The sequence below is a fragment of the Anthonomus grandis genome, chromosome 3, assembly GCF_022605725.1.
Source record: "Anthonomus grandis grandis chromosome 3, icAntGran1.3, whole genome shotgun sequence".
In the NCBI taxonomy this organism is placed as follows: domain Eukaryota; kingdom Metazoa; phylum Arthropoda; class Insecta; order Coleoptera; family Curculionidae; genus Anthonomus; species Anthonomus grandis.
Window position 1 is genome coordinate 46,052,213 of NC_065548.1, and position 14,773 is coordinate 46,066,985.

At 32.9% G+C, this 14,773-nt stretch overlaps 2 protein-coding genes across 2 annotated transcripts in view; both read left to right on the forward strand.

The window, feature by feature from the left end:
* The window catches only part of LOC126734121 (rhamnogalacturonate lyase-like), a 44,007-nt gene extending 36,170 nt beyond the window's left edge, over positions 1-7,837 (forward strand). The window contains exon 7 of the mRNA XM_050437654.1: positions 7,316-7,837. Coding sequence (XP_050293611.1) covers positions 7,316-7,637 — 322 coding nt within the window. The 3' untranslated portion in view covers positions 7,638-7,837. The remainder of the gene's footprint in view (positions 1-7,315) is intronic.
* Positions 821-6,021, forward strand: LOC126734122 (uncharacterized). Its single transcript, XM_050437655.1, has 2 exons — positions 821-4,160; positions 4,238-6,021. Exons 1-2 carry the CDS (start codon positions 4,154-4,156, stop codon positions 5,869-5,871), a joined length of 1,641 nt encoding a protein of 546 aa, XP_050293612.1. The 5' UTR covers positions 821-4,153; the 3' UTR covers positions 5,872-6,021.
* Positions 7,838-14,773: the final 6,936 nt, after the last annotated feature.

A 14,773-nucleotide genomic window follows, 5' to 3' on the forward strand; every position in this document is an offset into this window, starting at 1 on the left:
AAGACAATATCGGCGTATTCTTCGGTAATGTATGCAGCCATTGTGGCGATAATGATACGAAAATAAGGAAAGTCACAAAAACAATATAAAAACTCAATTAACAGCAACAATAATAATAACAACTACAGAAACGATAAAATACTAAATTAACGACTTGGGTACGTAAGAAAGCTAAGAAGTTACACCACGACAAATGACAAATATGAAATGACAACAACAATATGTAGCACATATTGTTGTTATCACAACAACAATCCCATGGCATGTTTCACGATCTCCTCATTTGACCATTCAAAGAATCGATGCCGCTTTTCAAACTATCGCCGAAATGCGACGGCAACGTAGGGCATGTATTAGAGCCAGGGGAGCGCAGTTTTAATAAAATTTGTAATTTTGAAATAAATACATAAAATTAAAAAAAAATTTTTTTTTACTTTATTGTCCTTTAAAGTCATGAATTGTGGCAAGTTAGTCGGCTTTGAGTTACACATCGTATATCATTGAAAAGAGTAATAACTGGAGATGTTTTTAAAACTACCTGAACATCTTGATAGATTTTAGTTTTTTTTTTGCGTCAAGTTAAAGTTACCTTTCATGACTTTTTTTGCTACTTGTAATAACTTTTTGAGCTCAAAACTAATTATTTTGGTATTATTTGTACTTGATATTGATTTTTTTATATTCAGGATACATTACAGACTAAATACAAATGTAAAAAAAACGTGAAAAATATGCTGACAAAATTTAAAGATTCGAAGAAGAAGGCATAATTTTTTGAAAATCCGGAAAATAACAAAATCAATGATATAAAAAAACCCGAGACTTTTAAAACATAAGTTTATTAAGAAAATATCTTCTATCTGAGCCTATCTATATGCCCATTAAGTTTGGCTAAGCCTCCGCCAAACACTCTGTATAAAGTTTATCATGAAACAATTAGGGGTTTCTAAAAAAGTTACTAGTGGGTTAAGTTAAAAATAGTTCATCAGGAACGAGATATGAATGGTAGATATGTAAAGTTTTATAAATAGATCTAGCCAGAATAAAGTCTTTTAACTTTATTCAGAATAAAAGGAAAATAACAAAGTAGCTTGTAGAATATAGCTGTTGTCATCTATAAAAGTGTATTTTCTATTTATAAGAAAATCCTATGATCTTGTAACAAGTTTTTTTAAATGTTTGTAAAATATTTAGTTATAGGTTTAATTTTCGGATAATTGGCTAATATAAAGTATAATTTGGTTACTAGGAATATTTTATTTATTGACGAGGCTACTACGCTCTCTCGAGACTGTGTCACTAATTTAGGAATTTTCTTTCCTGGAGGCACCTCAACCTTTGACTTATTGTGCTCACGTTATTAACTATTCCATCCAGCCTAACACTGGCCATACTAGCACCAACAGAACTTTTGCTGCTGTAGTGTTTAGTTTATCTGGGTCATCACGAGACAAAATATTTCTTATCTTCTACGACAAAGTATCTCGCGAGTGTAGGTTGTCTGTCGGAATTTTGGGCTTAGTTTTTCATTATACACATCATTTCTATTTAGGTGATCCTCAATTGTCATGTGTCCCGTTTCAACTTCTATAGGTTTCTCTTTCTGAAAGTTAGAAGATCTCCGTCAAAAGTGATTTAAATATACAATAAAAAGAAGAGGATCCAGGACGGTACCTTGTGGGTTACCCAAGTGGATTATTTGACTCTCACTTAGACAGTCTTGTAATCTATTGTAATCTATAGTTTACTATGTTTTATTTTCCAAATACCTTTGAAAAACCCTTAGAATAGGACCTCTGCTTCCACAAAGCTCAGGTACTTCCAGGAGCCTTTTATAAGCTTTTTATATTGAAGGTTTTAGCAGGATCCACAAAGAGGACCAAAGCTTTTTACTTATGCCAAGGTCAGATTTAATTTATATGTGCATAAGAGGAACTAGTAGATATAAATGATTGTCTTTAATGAGTTTTGAACTAATTTTGTTTTGATCCTAGTAACTATTATTTTTAAGAGATCTATATGCAAGATAAGTTCATTTTTGGTCACTGGCCTTAGAAACATATCTTGAACAATACTTTCGTTTATTGTTACTATCAGATTTTTGTTTACTAGAATTTGCAGCTTTATTTATTACCCTATAAATCCTTTGTCGGAGGGTCGATAGCTATTTTATCCTGTTGGAGTTTTAAGACACATAGAAGCACCTAAATCAAAAGTGGTTTGGATAATTACTTCATTTGGTGGGAAATCCATAACTTCGAGGGATATTTGATTGATAAATCGATAAATCACAGAACTAAAACACTATATTATTAACTTTTAATTATAATATAATATTCATAAACTTAACTACTGAAAACTAACTGAATTTTAAACGTTGAAAATTAGACCGTTACAAAATGCACCTCAACTAGAAACACTGAAAACGTCGTTCCAGAGTGGTGTGTACACCCTTTGAGATAATTGGGCCGACTGACATGAACAATAAATTGAGTGCGTGCGATGAAGATATGGTTACATAACAGGTCTCCATACGATAAAGTAACTTCTTACATGATCGGTCTTTTATAGGCAATTCAGACGCTTTTAATTGTTATTGCAATCGCAACAAATTCGTTTAATATCATTACTATTGGCCTTGATAATTGCACTGTAGTATCTAGATTTTATTTTTTTTAAGTTGTTTCTATAAGTCTTGTATTTTTCTACGAGTAATTTATTTTCACGTTATATTTTTAGAACGTTACTGCTGTTTGAACTCTTCTCAATTTTAAATTTATCTCCCTCAACGATAGTCTGGGAGTGTTCAGAATCAATTTCTTTTTCCAATAAATACCTCAGCATATCCATTACAAATATGATAGAAAATGTAGATTACAAATATAAAAGAATAAAAGTTTGAAGCAGGAAAAAGCCAAAAATTTAGTACATAACTTCCTTGGAATTGTAAACGATGTCTTTATATCTCTGTAGGTTTATGTCTCTGTAGAAAAATATTTGTAGGGTAAAACACCCAATTGTTGGCACCCTTAGTAGTTTTCTTTGAATAAAAAAGTCGAATTCAAATTAATTTAAATTCTAAGAAAATAGACAAATAGCGGCAACCCTGCCCAATAACCAGACTTCATTGTTCACGTTGTGTAATATTATTTATGGCTTTAGCCGGTAAAAGTGTAGTGAAATGATGTGAATTCTATCAAAAATTAGCGTCAAGTTAAGAATCTTTTTGACAATTATGTAATATTTTGGTACTTTGGACAGAAGAATTGCCTGTAGTAGATATTTGATTTGTTGGATAAAGCGTAAATTAAAGCTAAAAAATGGTTTAACCCATTCTAACCTAACATTTTTTCTCTTTTTTAAGGGTGCCAATTATTGGGCATGATAATTGATGATTTTCCAATTCTTTGGCACCCATGCCAACTATTGGATTTAGCATTTTAATTAGCACTCTAATGATTGGCACCTCCTTTTTATCACACTATTTTGATTTAGTAATTTACTTGCTTTTATAATTTTAAAATGTTATTTGAGGTGGCTAAAAAAATTGTATTAATGTTTGTAAGAAAGGAAAATTAATATTAATATAAGGGTGTACAATATTAATAATAACACGTGTTTCGTTCTTTCTAATGCATCACCAGAATATAAATCAACGGGCAAATTATGTCTAACCTTTAATATTACACTCCTACCTTTTTTATATCTACTGTAACTCCGACTTTGCATTTTTTCTGTAAACTTTTAAAATTTTTTCCTCCTTATAAAATCCCTTAAGTGAAATTAATCTACCTAAATTTGTATTATTTCTAGATGGGAAAAATTACAATGAAAAAAAAAAAATGCTATTAAAAAATATAGTGAAGAATTAATTCAGAAAGCTTTGAGCGAAATTAAAAACGGCGCAACAAAAAAGTCTGTAGCCAAGAAGTACCAAATCCCTAGATCTACTCTCCAATTCCGATTGGGAGCTAAATTTTCCAAAGCTAGACCTGGTCCAAATACTTACCTGACTGAAAATAAGGAAAAGCTGCTCGTAGCTTGGATTCTCGAAAGTCAGAAAAAAGGCTTTCCAACACGGAAAATTGATTTACAGATATCAGTGCAACAGTTTTTAGATGATGATAAACGTCCAAATCCATTTAAAAATAACATGCCAGGTATCCTTTTTCTTATTCCTTTACACATTTATTTTAGTTGATTTTATAATTTATAATAACCTGCATATTATTCTTAGGTGACCACTGGTATAGGTCATTCTTAAATCGACATCCTATTTTAACTCATCGCACACCAGTAGCAGTAACAAGTGCATCATCTAACGTTTCTGAAAACGATATTAAAAAATGGTTTGGGGATATAGAAACGTACCTAAAAAGTAAAGGATACTTTTCCATTTTGGAAGATTCGCGACGAGTGTATAATGGTGATGAGACATGTTTTTTGTTTTGCCCAAAACTTGGAAAAGTTCTAGCAGCAAAGTCTGAGAAAAATGTTTATGAAGTTGACAAGGGCCAGGCAAAGCAAAATCTAACAGTAATGTTTAGTTTTTCGGCCGCAGGGGATGTGACTCCGCCTCTAATAATATTGCCCAATAAGAGAATATCAAAAACTTTATCAGACAGTGTTCCAGATCACTGGGGTATTGCCTCCACTGAAAATGGCTGGATGAAGTCCGAAGTTTTTATTGATTATATCAAAGAAATATTTCATAAGAACCTTGTGAAACAGCAAATTTTATTTCCCGTTATTTTATTTGTTGATGGACATGCAACACATCTCACCTATGAGCTTAGTAAAGTGTGCAGTCAGTTGCAAATAATTTTAGTGGCTTTATATCCCAACTCAACAAGAATTATGCAACCGGCAGACGTTTCTTGTTTTAAGCCGCTAAAAACATTCTGGAAGTACGGAGTACTAAGCTGGAGAAGAGAAAATCCATATTGCCAATTAGGAAAACATCACTTTGCTCCCATATTGGATAAAGCACTAAAAAATTTAAAGGGCGAGGCTATAGTCAACGGTTTTAAAAGTTCTGGTTTGTTTCCGTGGAATCCAGAGAGTATTGATTATTCTAAATGTCTCGGTAAGAAACAAAGGGAAATTGAACATCTAGAGGAAATTAAAACCGACAAAAAAATCGACTATGATTTATTTTGCAAAATGCTAAATACTGATCTTCTTCAAAAGCTTGAAACCGGAAAAGCTGTAGAAAATCATAAAAATTGTAAATATTTTGACATTTTAAGAAACATTTACTCCAAGCTTAAACCATCCAGCGCTTTAAATATCTCTATAGTAGAAAATAGTCTTATAGAGGTTGAGCAGGAAATAAATGAATATGAAATAGGGGTTGCAGAAATTGAAGAAAATGTTCAATATCTTGAAGAAGAAATACTTAGCATGTCTGTAGTTTTTGAAATTGCTCGGATGGATAATAATGATGAATTTCCTGAAAGTGATGAAATATTAGAAGACAAATATGATGATCATGATGAAGATGGACAATCGACAAATTTGGAAAATATTAAAATTAAAAGTCCTAAAAAAACAGAATCTAAAATCTCGAACGAAGATGTTTACACACCTAAAAAGAAGAAACCAAAATTGATTATATCTCAAAATATCATATTAAAAAGTGCAAATGACTCCGTGCTTGAAACACATAAAAGTGATGATAATGTGGATCCTGTGCCAAACGAATTAAATATAGCACACTACTTAGAAAAGCCTAAAACACCTGAAAGAAGCGGAAAGAGGACATCTACAAGAACATCATTTGTTTTAATTTCCTCTGACTATAAAAAAAGTCTTCAAGAAAAGGAAGAAATAAAAATTGAAAAGGAAAAAAAGAAGAAAGAAAATGATTAAAAAAAAGAGGAGAACAAGCAAAAAATAATATAACAAAAGAAAAGGACAAAGGTGTTAAAAAAATTAAATATGTCTAATTACTCAAACATTTTTTCAGAAGCGAGTCCAAGCACTCAAATAAATAATATACAGGTTGCAAAAAAGAAAGAAACCCATGTCAGAAATTTATTTGAGAGTGAAAGTAAAGAACAAGAAGGCACTGTAAAATTGAACGAGTCCATTTTTAGTCAAAATACCATAACAAAAAATGGATTATGCTTTATATGTACGTACAATATTAGTATCATTAATTTTGGTGTAAAATGTTCAACTTGCACCAGAAATTATCATTATAAATGTTTAATGAAACACGAGATATATCATGACAACTTTGTATGTAAAAGTTGTTATTTTAAAAATAAAACTTCATAAGTTAACTGCATGTTATTGCCCTATTTTAGTTTAAAATCATTTTTTGTTTTTTTTTTTTTTTATTTTGTTCTGTGCTAAATTTATAAACTGGATGACTGTTAATTTAGTTAGTCTAAATTTTTAACACATAGGGTATAAATAGTACAGTATAAGGGTACACAAGGCATAAATAGGTACATTTCTCAATAAATGTTTCTTTTAAAATTTGTTTCGCTTTTATTATTTCAGGTGAAATAGGGTGCCAACAATTGGAATTTTTTTAGTGCCAACAATTGGCTCTAAGGTGCCAACTATTGAAAATTTGCTAAATTTGAGAATTTTTGCAGTTTCAACTAATTTTTGATAAATATTTCGAGTTTTTTTTGTTATTGTTTAACTCTTTAGAGATTTTTATTTGTCAAAAATTGTGTAAAGTGTCTCTATTTCATATATTTTTTTTCTTATGAAAAAAAACTTGTAGCTATCTCCTTAAGGTGCCAACAATTGGGTAGTTTACCCTATGTAGGGCATTCTAAGGAAGAAACTTTATGACCAACATTTTAATTTAAGTTAAATTTAGAGTTTGCTCGTGTGCAACCGCAGCATTTTTTAATGGTTTTGGATAATGTTCAGACCTTCGCTCTTGACTACAAAAAGTGCAAAACAAATCATTCCTACATTTTAGCTCTTTATAATCATAAGCATGATACTTTTTGCATTTTTACCTATATTTGTTATTGACATCACAATTTGAAATTTTACTCTCTGCAATTGGGGAAGCTGTAATAGGTAATTTTTTTCTGTTTCTTTCTTATATGTTCTTTATTAGCTCGTGAGATTCACGAGAAATATGGCTAGTATAGTCCCTGGAACATTTTTGCATTAAACTTAATTCATTACAGAAACCCAGAATATTCACAAAATCAGTTGGACCCGTAAACAAAAATTTCAACAGCGCTGTTGAGTCCTATTATTGTTATTTTATAAAGTATTTTATTTTATATAAAAGTAGTAAAAGTTGGAGCTGATAGCTATTTTCTTTTTTTAATTTCAGGTATTACGCTCAATCCCTAGCAGGGCACTGGTATATTATATATGAAGATACCAATGATAATAAGGATAGGATACTTCGATTAGGAATAGCCGGATCTACAAAAAGTCATCTACAAGTTCTTGTTAATGGCAAAAGAGTTGCTAATCTCTATTTTAAAAATGACAGCTCTGTTTATAGGAGTGCTACACAAAGTGGTAAATACCACTCACAAGTTATAACTATACCAAGCTCTTATGTGGTTACTGGCAATAATACTATTCATCTTTGGCTTAGTCAAGGACAAATTATGTACGATTGTATTAGTTTACAAACAGGTCAATAAATAAAAGAGGCGAGTAAGAAAAAGAGTTATAAAAAGAAGAAAAAAAGTTTAATAAACTGTTGGTTGTTTATTTTTTAGCATAGATAAGTCTTATATAGACTTAGTCTTATATTTAAAAAAAACATTTGTGTTATAAATTTATGTAAGTAAATATAAAAATGTAAATAAAATAAATAAATTATTAGATTTTCATTTAAAAACTTGCGTTTTTCTTTAACGTAATTTCATTATCTGCTGCCGCCTTATCTAAATGAATATATTCTGTGGTTGACCTAATCTACTCCTGATGAGGTCTAGAAAATCTTAAAGTATATAGGAGGAGTCCGTATGGCAACGTAGCGAGACTGCAGGTGTTCTATTGTTGTCTCATAATATCGTTTAAATAATCTGTTTTTAGTCCGATTTAATAATTTTTGTAGTCGTTCCGCTGCCGAGTTTGGACCTTGGACCCCAAACCGTTGAGGATAATTTCCATTGTGCTCGGTCTCGAGAGTGTGCAGTGTTGCCGTAGTAACGTGTTTTTCGGCTACAATCTGCTATGTCGAGTAAAATCTGTAAAAAATGTAATACCTCCATAGGCAAAAAAATAAAACTGTATTGTGGTGTCTGTAAGGGCTATTTTCATCTATCTTGTGGAGGCGTTTCAGAAGTTGACGCCAGGTTAATGCAGGCTGAAAAGGCTCCCTGGAGCTGCAATCATTGCACTAATAGTGGCCCTTTTAATGCTTCCTCATCCTCCCGTAGAACTACAATTTTCTCCGTACCTGGTGAAGATTTGGAACTTAAAATGCTAATAAGAGAACTGCAGGGTGAACTTCGAGAAATGCGTAAATCTATGGAATTTCTAAACGAGAAGTATGAAGAGGAGAAAGCGAGGGCCAAGGTTTTGTCTGACATAATTACCGAGATATCCAAGGAAAATACTTTGCTTAAGCGGGAGGTACAGAGTATTAAGGATTATCACAATATGTTAGAGCAGAATAAAGTCAAGTCCAATATTTGTGTGACCGGTCTAGTGCAGAGGGAAGAAGATAAAGTAACCACAGTGGGAAAATTAAAGAAGCTTTTCAACTACATTGATGTCCAAGTATCTGAAACCGCATTTAACACCATTAAGTATGTCCCTACGAAAACTAGTGGTACAAAGGTTATCCTTACCCTAGAAAACGCAGACGCGAAAAAAATGATTATTGATGCACGAGTGAAAAAGGGTCGTATAACGAGTAGAGCCATAGGACTGGGTGAGTCAACAAGCTACATCTTTTTGGATGAGGAACTAACTCCACTAACCTACCAGCTTTTTAAAAAGGCGAAACTACAACTAAAAAATCACGGTTTTAAATATGTTTGGCATAGGAATGGTAATATTTTAGCTAAAAAAAGTGATAATGATGATTTAATCGTAATTAAAAATGAAAGCTTTCTGGAAGAACTACTTAATTAATCTAATAATTCTCCTTTATTTTCTCTATTAATTTATTCGTTATTTACTCCTTTCACTTTGCAATGGATTCTTTAGGAAAATATCTTAAAATCGGTCATTTGAATGTAAGATCCCTGCTGCCTAGTATCAAGGACGTACAAAATTATTTACTGGCTTTAAACCTAGACATTTTGGCGATTTCGGAGAGCTGGCTAGGAGTAAGTGTATCTGACGAGGAAATTTATATCGATGGCTACCATTTTTATAGAGTTGACAAAGGGATTAGAGGGGGTGGAGTAGGAGCTTATATAAAAGATAATTTACAGGTTGATAAAATTAATGTAGTAGACTCCAACGCATTATTGGAACAAATGTGGCTTATTATTAAATTTAAAGTAATCACCCTCGGTGTGGGAATTTTTTATAGACCTCCAAAATATAATGTAATTGATGCACTTAATATTTTAGAAAATTCAGTCGGGTTTATAATGCCCTTGTGTGACGAATTGGTACTGTTGGGGAATATTAATATTAATTTATTACGTCATAACAAAATTAGTAACGATTTTGATAATTTTCTGGAATCTTTTAATTTTAAACAAATGGTTATTAATCCAACTAGAATTTCAGCATCTGACCCTAGCTTACTAGATGTTATTATTCTCTCCAATGAAAATTTGTTGATAGGGCCGGTGTATCACAAGGATTTGCATGATATTTCTGATCATCAATTAATATACTGCTTAATTAATATTACGGTACCTTCCACCATTCCTAAGTATATTGAATACCGAAATTTTAAGTATTTTGATTCTGATCGATTTCACACTGATTTGTGCAACTGCAACTGGTCAAATATTTTAGACTACGATAACGTTGAGGACAAGCTACAGTTTTTTACTGACTTAATAGTTGCTCTATTTGATATACATGCCCCTAAGCGTAGGATTAAAGTCACCAAACCCAAATCACCTTGGTTTACAGATGTTCTAAAGTTAATGAAGGCTGAAAGAAATAAAGCTTTGTCAAAGTATAAAAAATCTCGTGAGATCAAAGACTGGGAGGCCTATAAAACCTTAAGAAATATGTTTACCCAGGCTGTCCGCAGCGAAAAGAAAGCATATCTAGAATATGTGACAAGCAGCAAAAATGATAAGTTGATGTGGCAATCTATAAATCAATTAAATGTTTACAATAAAACAAAAAATAATTTTAACTTACCATTAAACTTAAATAGCCCAGGCAAGATTAATAATTTTTTTATTGAGTCAGTACGCAAAATATGTCCCACTGTCGACCAAGACACAATAAATTACTATAATACAAACCGCGGGACTAATGGCAGGTTTAAGTTAAATCTTGTTACTGAAAAGGATGTTGAAAGTGCTCTATCCCAACTAAGATCGAATGCTGCTGGCGCTGATAGCATAACTCTTTCCATACTTAGACTATGCTGTCCTCTTGTTATTCCATTTTTGACCAATATATTCAATACATCAATAGAAACGGGTGTTTTTCCATCTCAGTGGAAGACAGCTATTGTTGTTCCTATACCAAAAACTCCAGGTGTAAAACAACTGTCAGATTTGAGGCCAATTAGCCTTTTGAGTGTTTTGTCTAAGGTATATGAGCGGCTTATATATAGGCAAATGCTGCTTTATTTTCACGAAAATCATTTACTTTTTGAGGGCCAGTCTGGTTTTCGTAAGGGATTTAGTACAGCAACGGCCCTGCTCAATATTCTTGATAACATAATTAAGGCATCAGATCGTGGATATACGTCCGCGGTTGTGTTTCTCGACTTAAGCAAGGCATTCGATACTTTGGATCCAAAACTTTTTCGAGCAAAGCTAAAATATTATGGTTTTGAAGAAATAACTTTAGATTTGCTCGGGGATTATTTGGAGGGGAGATGGCAGCGTGTGTCTTTAAATAATAATAAATCTGAAAGTCTTCGCGTGGAGAGGGGTGTGCCACAAGGATCAATACTGGGGCCACTGTTGTTTATTATTTTTACAGCGGACATGTGGAAATCTGTTAGAGGCTGCAACCTAAGTCAGTATGCTGATGACACCCAAATAGGAGCAGAATTCTCAAAAAATAATTTTAAGGCGGCTGAAGACAGACTTAATGAAACGCTAAATAGTATATTAACATATTCAAATAATAACGGTTTAAAGTTAAATCCCAATAAATCCGCAGTAATGTTCTTTGGGCCAAATACCGGGTGGGCTAAATCGAATATAAAAATTTAAATGGGTGGTGTCGATATACCAGTGGTTGCAGAGTACAAGAACTTGGGAGTTTGGTTCGATGAAAAATTAAGATTTAGGGGACATATTTCAAGGGTTAAACAAAAATCCTATTTTTCATTGCGTAATTTATATAAAAGCAGGCACTTTCTCAACTTCGGTATAAAGAAGCAGTTATGTGAGACCCTGGTTTTGTCCCAGTGCAACTACTGCAACTTTGTCTATGGCCCTTGTCTTGATATGAGTAGTAAGTACAAGTTACAAAAAAATACAAAACTCCTGCATAAGACTTATTTTTAATCTGCGCTTAAAAGATCACGTCAGCCATAGACTAAAGGAGCTTCAGTGGTTAAGTATTGAGGACAGACAGCAGCTTCATTTTGCTTCTTTTCTTCATAGGATGCTCAAAACTGAATCGCCAAACTATCTATTTGCAAAAATTACACCTAGATCAAGCCTTCATAACCGAGATACTAGATATAGAGACTATTATGAAATTCCAAGGCATAAGGGAAGCTTCTTTAAATCTTGCTTTAGCTATACTTCTGTTAATTTATTAAATCATTTGCCTGGAAACATAAAAATGTTTAATCAATCAACTGCGACTTTTAAAAAGAAGTATAAAAGTTACCTTTTTTCTAAATACTAATCACTTTATTTATTTTTTTTTTTTTTTGATTAATCACTTGTTTTTGTCTTGTGGATTCTGGAGAGAATTTTGCCTTTTTTTTTTTTTTGCTTTTGATTTACTTTTGTCTGGTAGACTAGAGACTATTTTGTGTTGTTAGAGATTATTTTTTATTTTGATTTACTTTTTGTTTTGTAGTTTTTTTGGGGACAATTTTCAGTTGTATTTTCTATTTATTTGAATATTTAATTTACCTTACTGTATGTTTCGACGTTGTTTTAATTATTGAAATCTTATACTTTGTTTTTGCTATGAATACTCGGCTAGCAACAGCTGTGCTGAATCTCACCGAGTATAAAATAAAGTCGTTTTTATTATTTATTATATTATCCCAAATCAATAACTTCTTTAAAGTTTTATTTTTCCAGGCAGTTGCAGTTATTTTCAGTTTCGTGTTTGTGGCAATATCTTCAATATTGCGGAGGGTTGTTTGAATAAAACAGAAACCTGTTTACTTAAATGCTATTGGCCTTAAAAATAATGATGAGTTAAAAATACAAAAAAGAAACCAATCTATTAACATAATTACTAATTATATAAACTCACCTATTCTGCACAAAATAAATAAATCTGAAAAAAACATTCTAAAATACAGTAACGAAACGAAAGAATTCTTAAAAACACATAATAATATTTTAATAACTAGGGCTGATAAAGGCAATGTTACGGTCGGGTTAGATAAGTAAGAATACCTGCAAAAATCAAACCTTCTTCTCTCAAACACAGATACCTATCAAATTTTAAACAAAGACCCCACTACTTCTATTCAAAACAAATTTAATAAACTATTAGAAAACTTATGTAAATCAAACTTCTTTTCAAAAGATCAAATTAAAAAACTAAAATGCAATAACGGAGTGCCTCCAAAAATGTATTGTTTACCAAAAATACACAAAGAAAATACTCCTCTAAGACCAATTGTAAGTTTTATAGGTTTCCCAATATGTAATCTCAGTAAATATTTAGCAAATTTACTTAGCTTAGCATTTGCAAAAAATCAATTCTACACAAAAGACTCCTTTGAAGTAGTCACGCAATTACAAAATTTTAAAATTTCAAATGACTTTATTCTAATATCATTAGATGTAATATCTTTATTTACCAATAAACCAACTGATTTAATTAAAAATATAGTCCAAAATAAATGGCACCTTATAAGAGACCACTGTAACATCCCTTTAGAATAATTTTTAAGTCTTTTAGAATTTGTATTTGAAAATTATGATCTAGTTATGTCAGAATTACAGAAATATTGCATGGGCAAAATAAAATTTAGGTTACCATTTTTAAAAAGATTCGTCGACGACATTGCCACGTGTATTCCAAAAACTGAAATAGAAAACATAAAAAGTACATTTGACAGATTCCACCCTAAATTACAGAGTGTGAAACAAATAACAAACTTCATTTGTAGACAATCTATTAATTAGAACAGAAGATAATACAATCATCACTGATTGGTATCACAAACCCAGTTTCTCTGAGAGATTTCATAACTACCAATCAAATCACTCATTTAAACAAAAATTAAACATAATTAGCAACCTAAAATCCCGCGCAATAGCCTTATCTCACTCCAGTTTTCATCAAAAAAATGTTAACAAAATTAAAGATATTGAATTGAATTGAATTGGCGAAACAGTGGGCTGCCAAGGCAGTTGTGCATATAGGTCTCCTGATGGACCCGTCATGCCCCACCGGGGGTTACCAGAGCCCAACGGCCTTAGAGAAACCGATAAGGCTCTCTGGTCTGAAGGACTTAAAGTCGCTCGGTACACTGAAAGTGTTGGCGCGCGTGAGTGCTGGGCACTCCCCGACTACATGGTCAACGGTTTCATCCTCCTCACAGCACCATCGGCATTCCGGGTTGTCCGCAATACCGATAGTATGGAGATGGCTTCTTAAGTGCCAGTGACCCGTTAAAAGACCTGTCACTAGCCGAATTTCGCGTCTTTTTAGGCGTAGTAGATTTTTGGTGAGACAGGCAGAGGGCCCACCTATGTGCGCTTTAGCCTGTCTCATACCAGGGGACTCAGTCCATCTTCGGTGGGTCCACTTATCCAGCAGACCCTTCATTGACGCGACCGCAACGCATTTGGCGATACCAACTATGGGTTCCGGCCCCATCGGCACATTCGCGGATCCCAGTCTGGCGAGAGAGTCCGCTTCCTCATTACCTGCAGACGAGCTGGACCCTGCATCCAACCTGTACCAGTTTTTTCAGGACTTTTATGCACTCTAGTACAAGCTTGGAGCTTACCTTTGCGGCCGTGATAGCCTTAATGGCAGCTCTGCTGTCCGAGCATATTGATACAACTGTATTGCGGTGTCCGCTGCTTAGGATTTTCTGTCCGCATTTTAATACAGTGAATACTTCGGCCTAGAAGACAGTGGCGTGCTCCCCCAGCGAGTATGCCCTACTGGTATGTGGGATCCCACCAATAAGCCCTGATCCAGCTCTGTTATTCATTCTGGAGCTAAAGATATTTTACTAAAAAACAATTTTCCTCATAAACTATTAAACAAAATCCTTAACAACAACCCTACACCTAGAAAACCAAATCCATAAATTCCTTATGTCAAAGGTTTGTCAGAAAGGCTAACAGGAGTGGTTTCTGATGATAAAGTTAAAATAGCGTTCAAAAATGAAAATACCATCAACAAATACTTCTAAAAAACTCAAGAATAAAACAGTTAGTTACAAAGTGGCGTGGTTTATAAAATAGCCTGTTCTGATTGTCAAGGTCTGTATAATAATATGGGTCAAACGGGC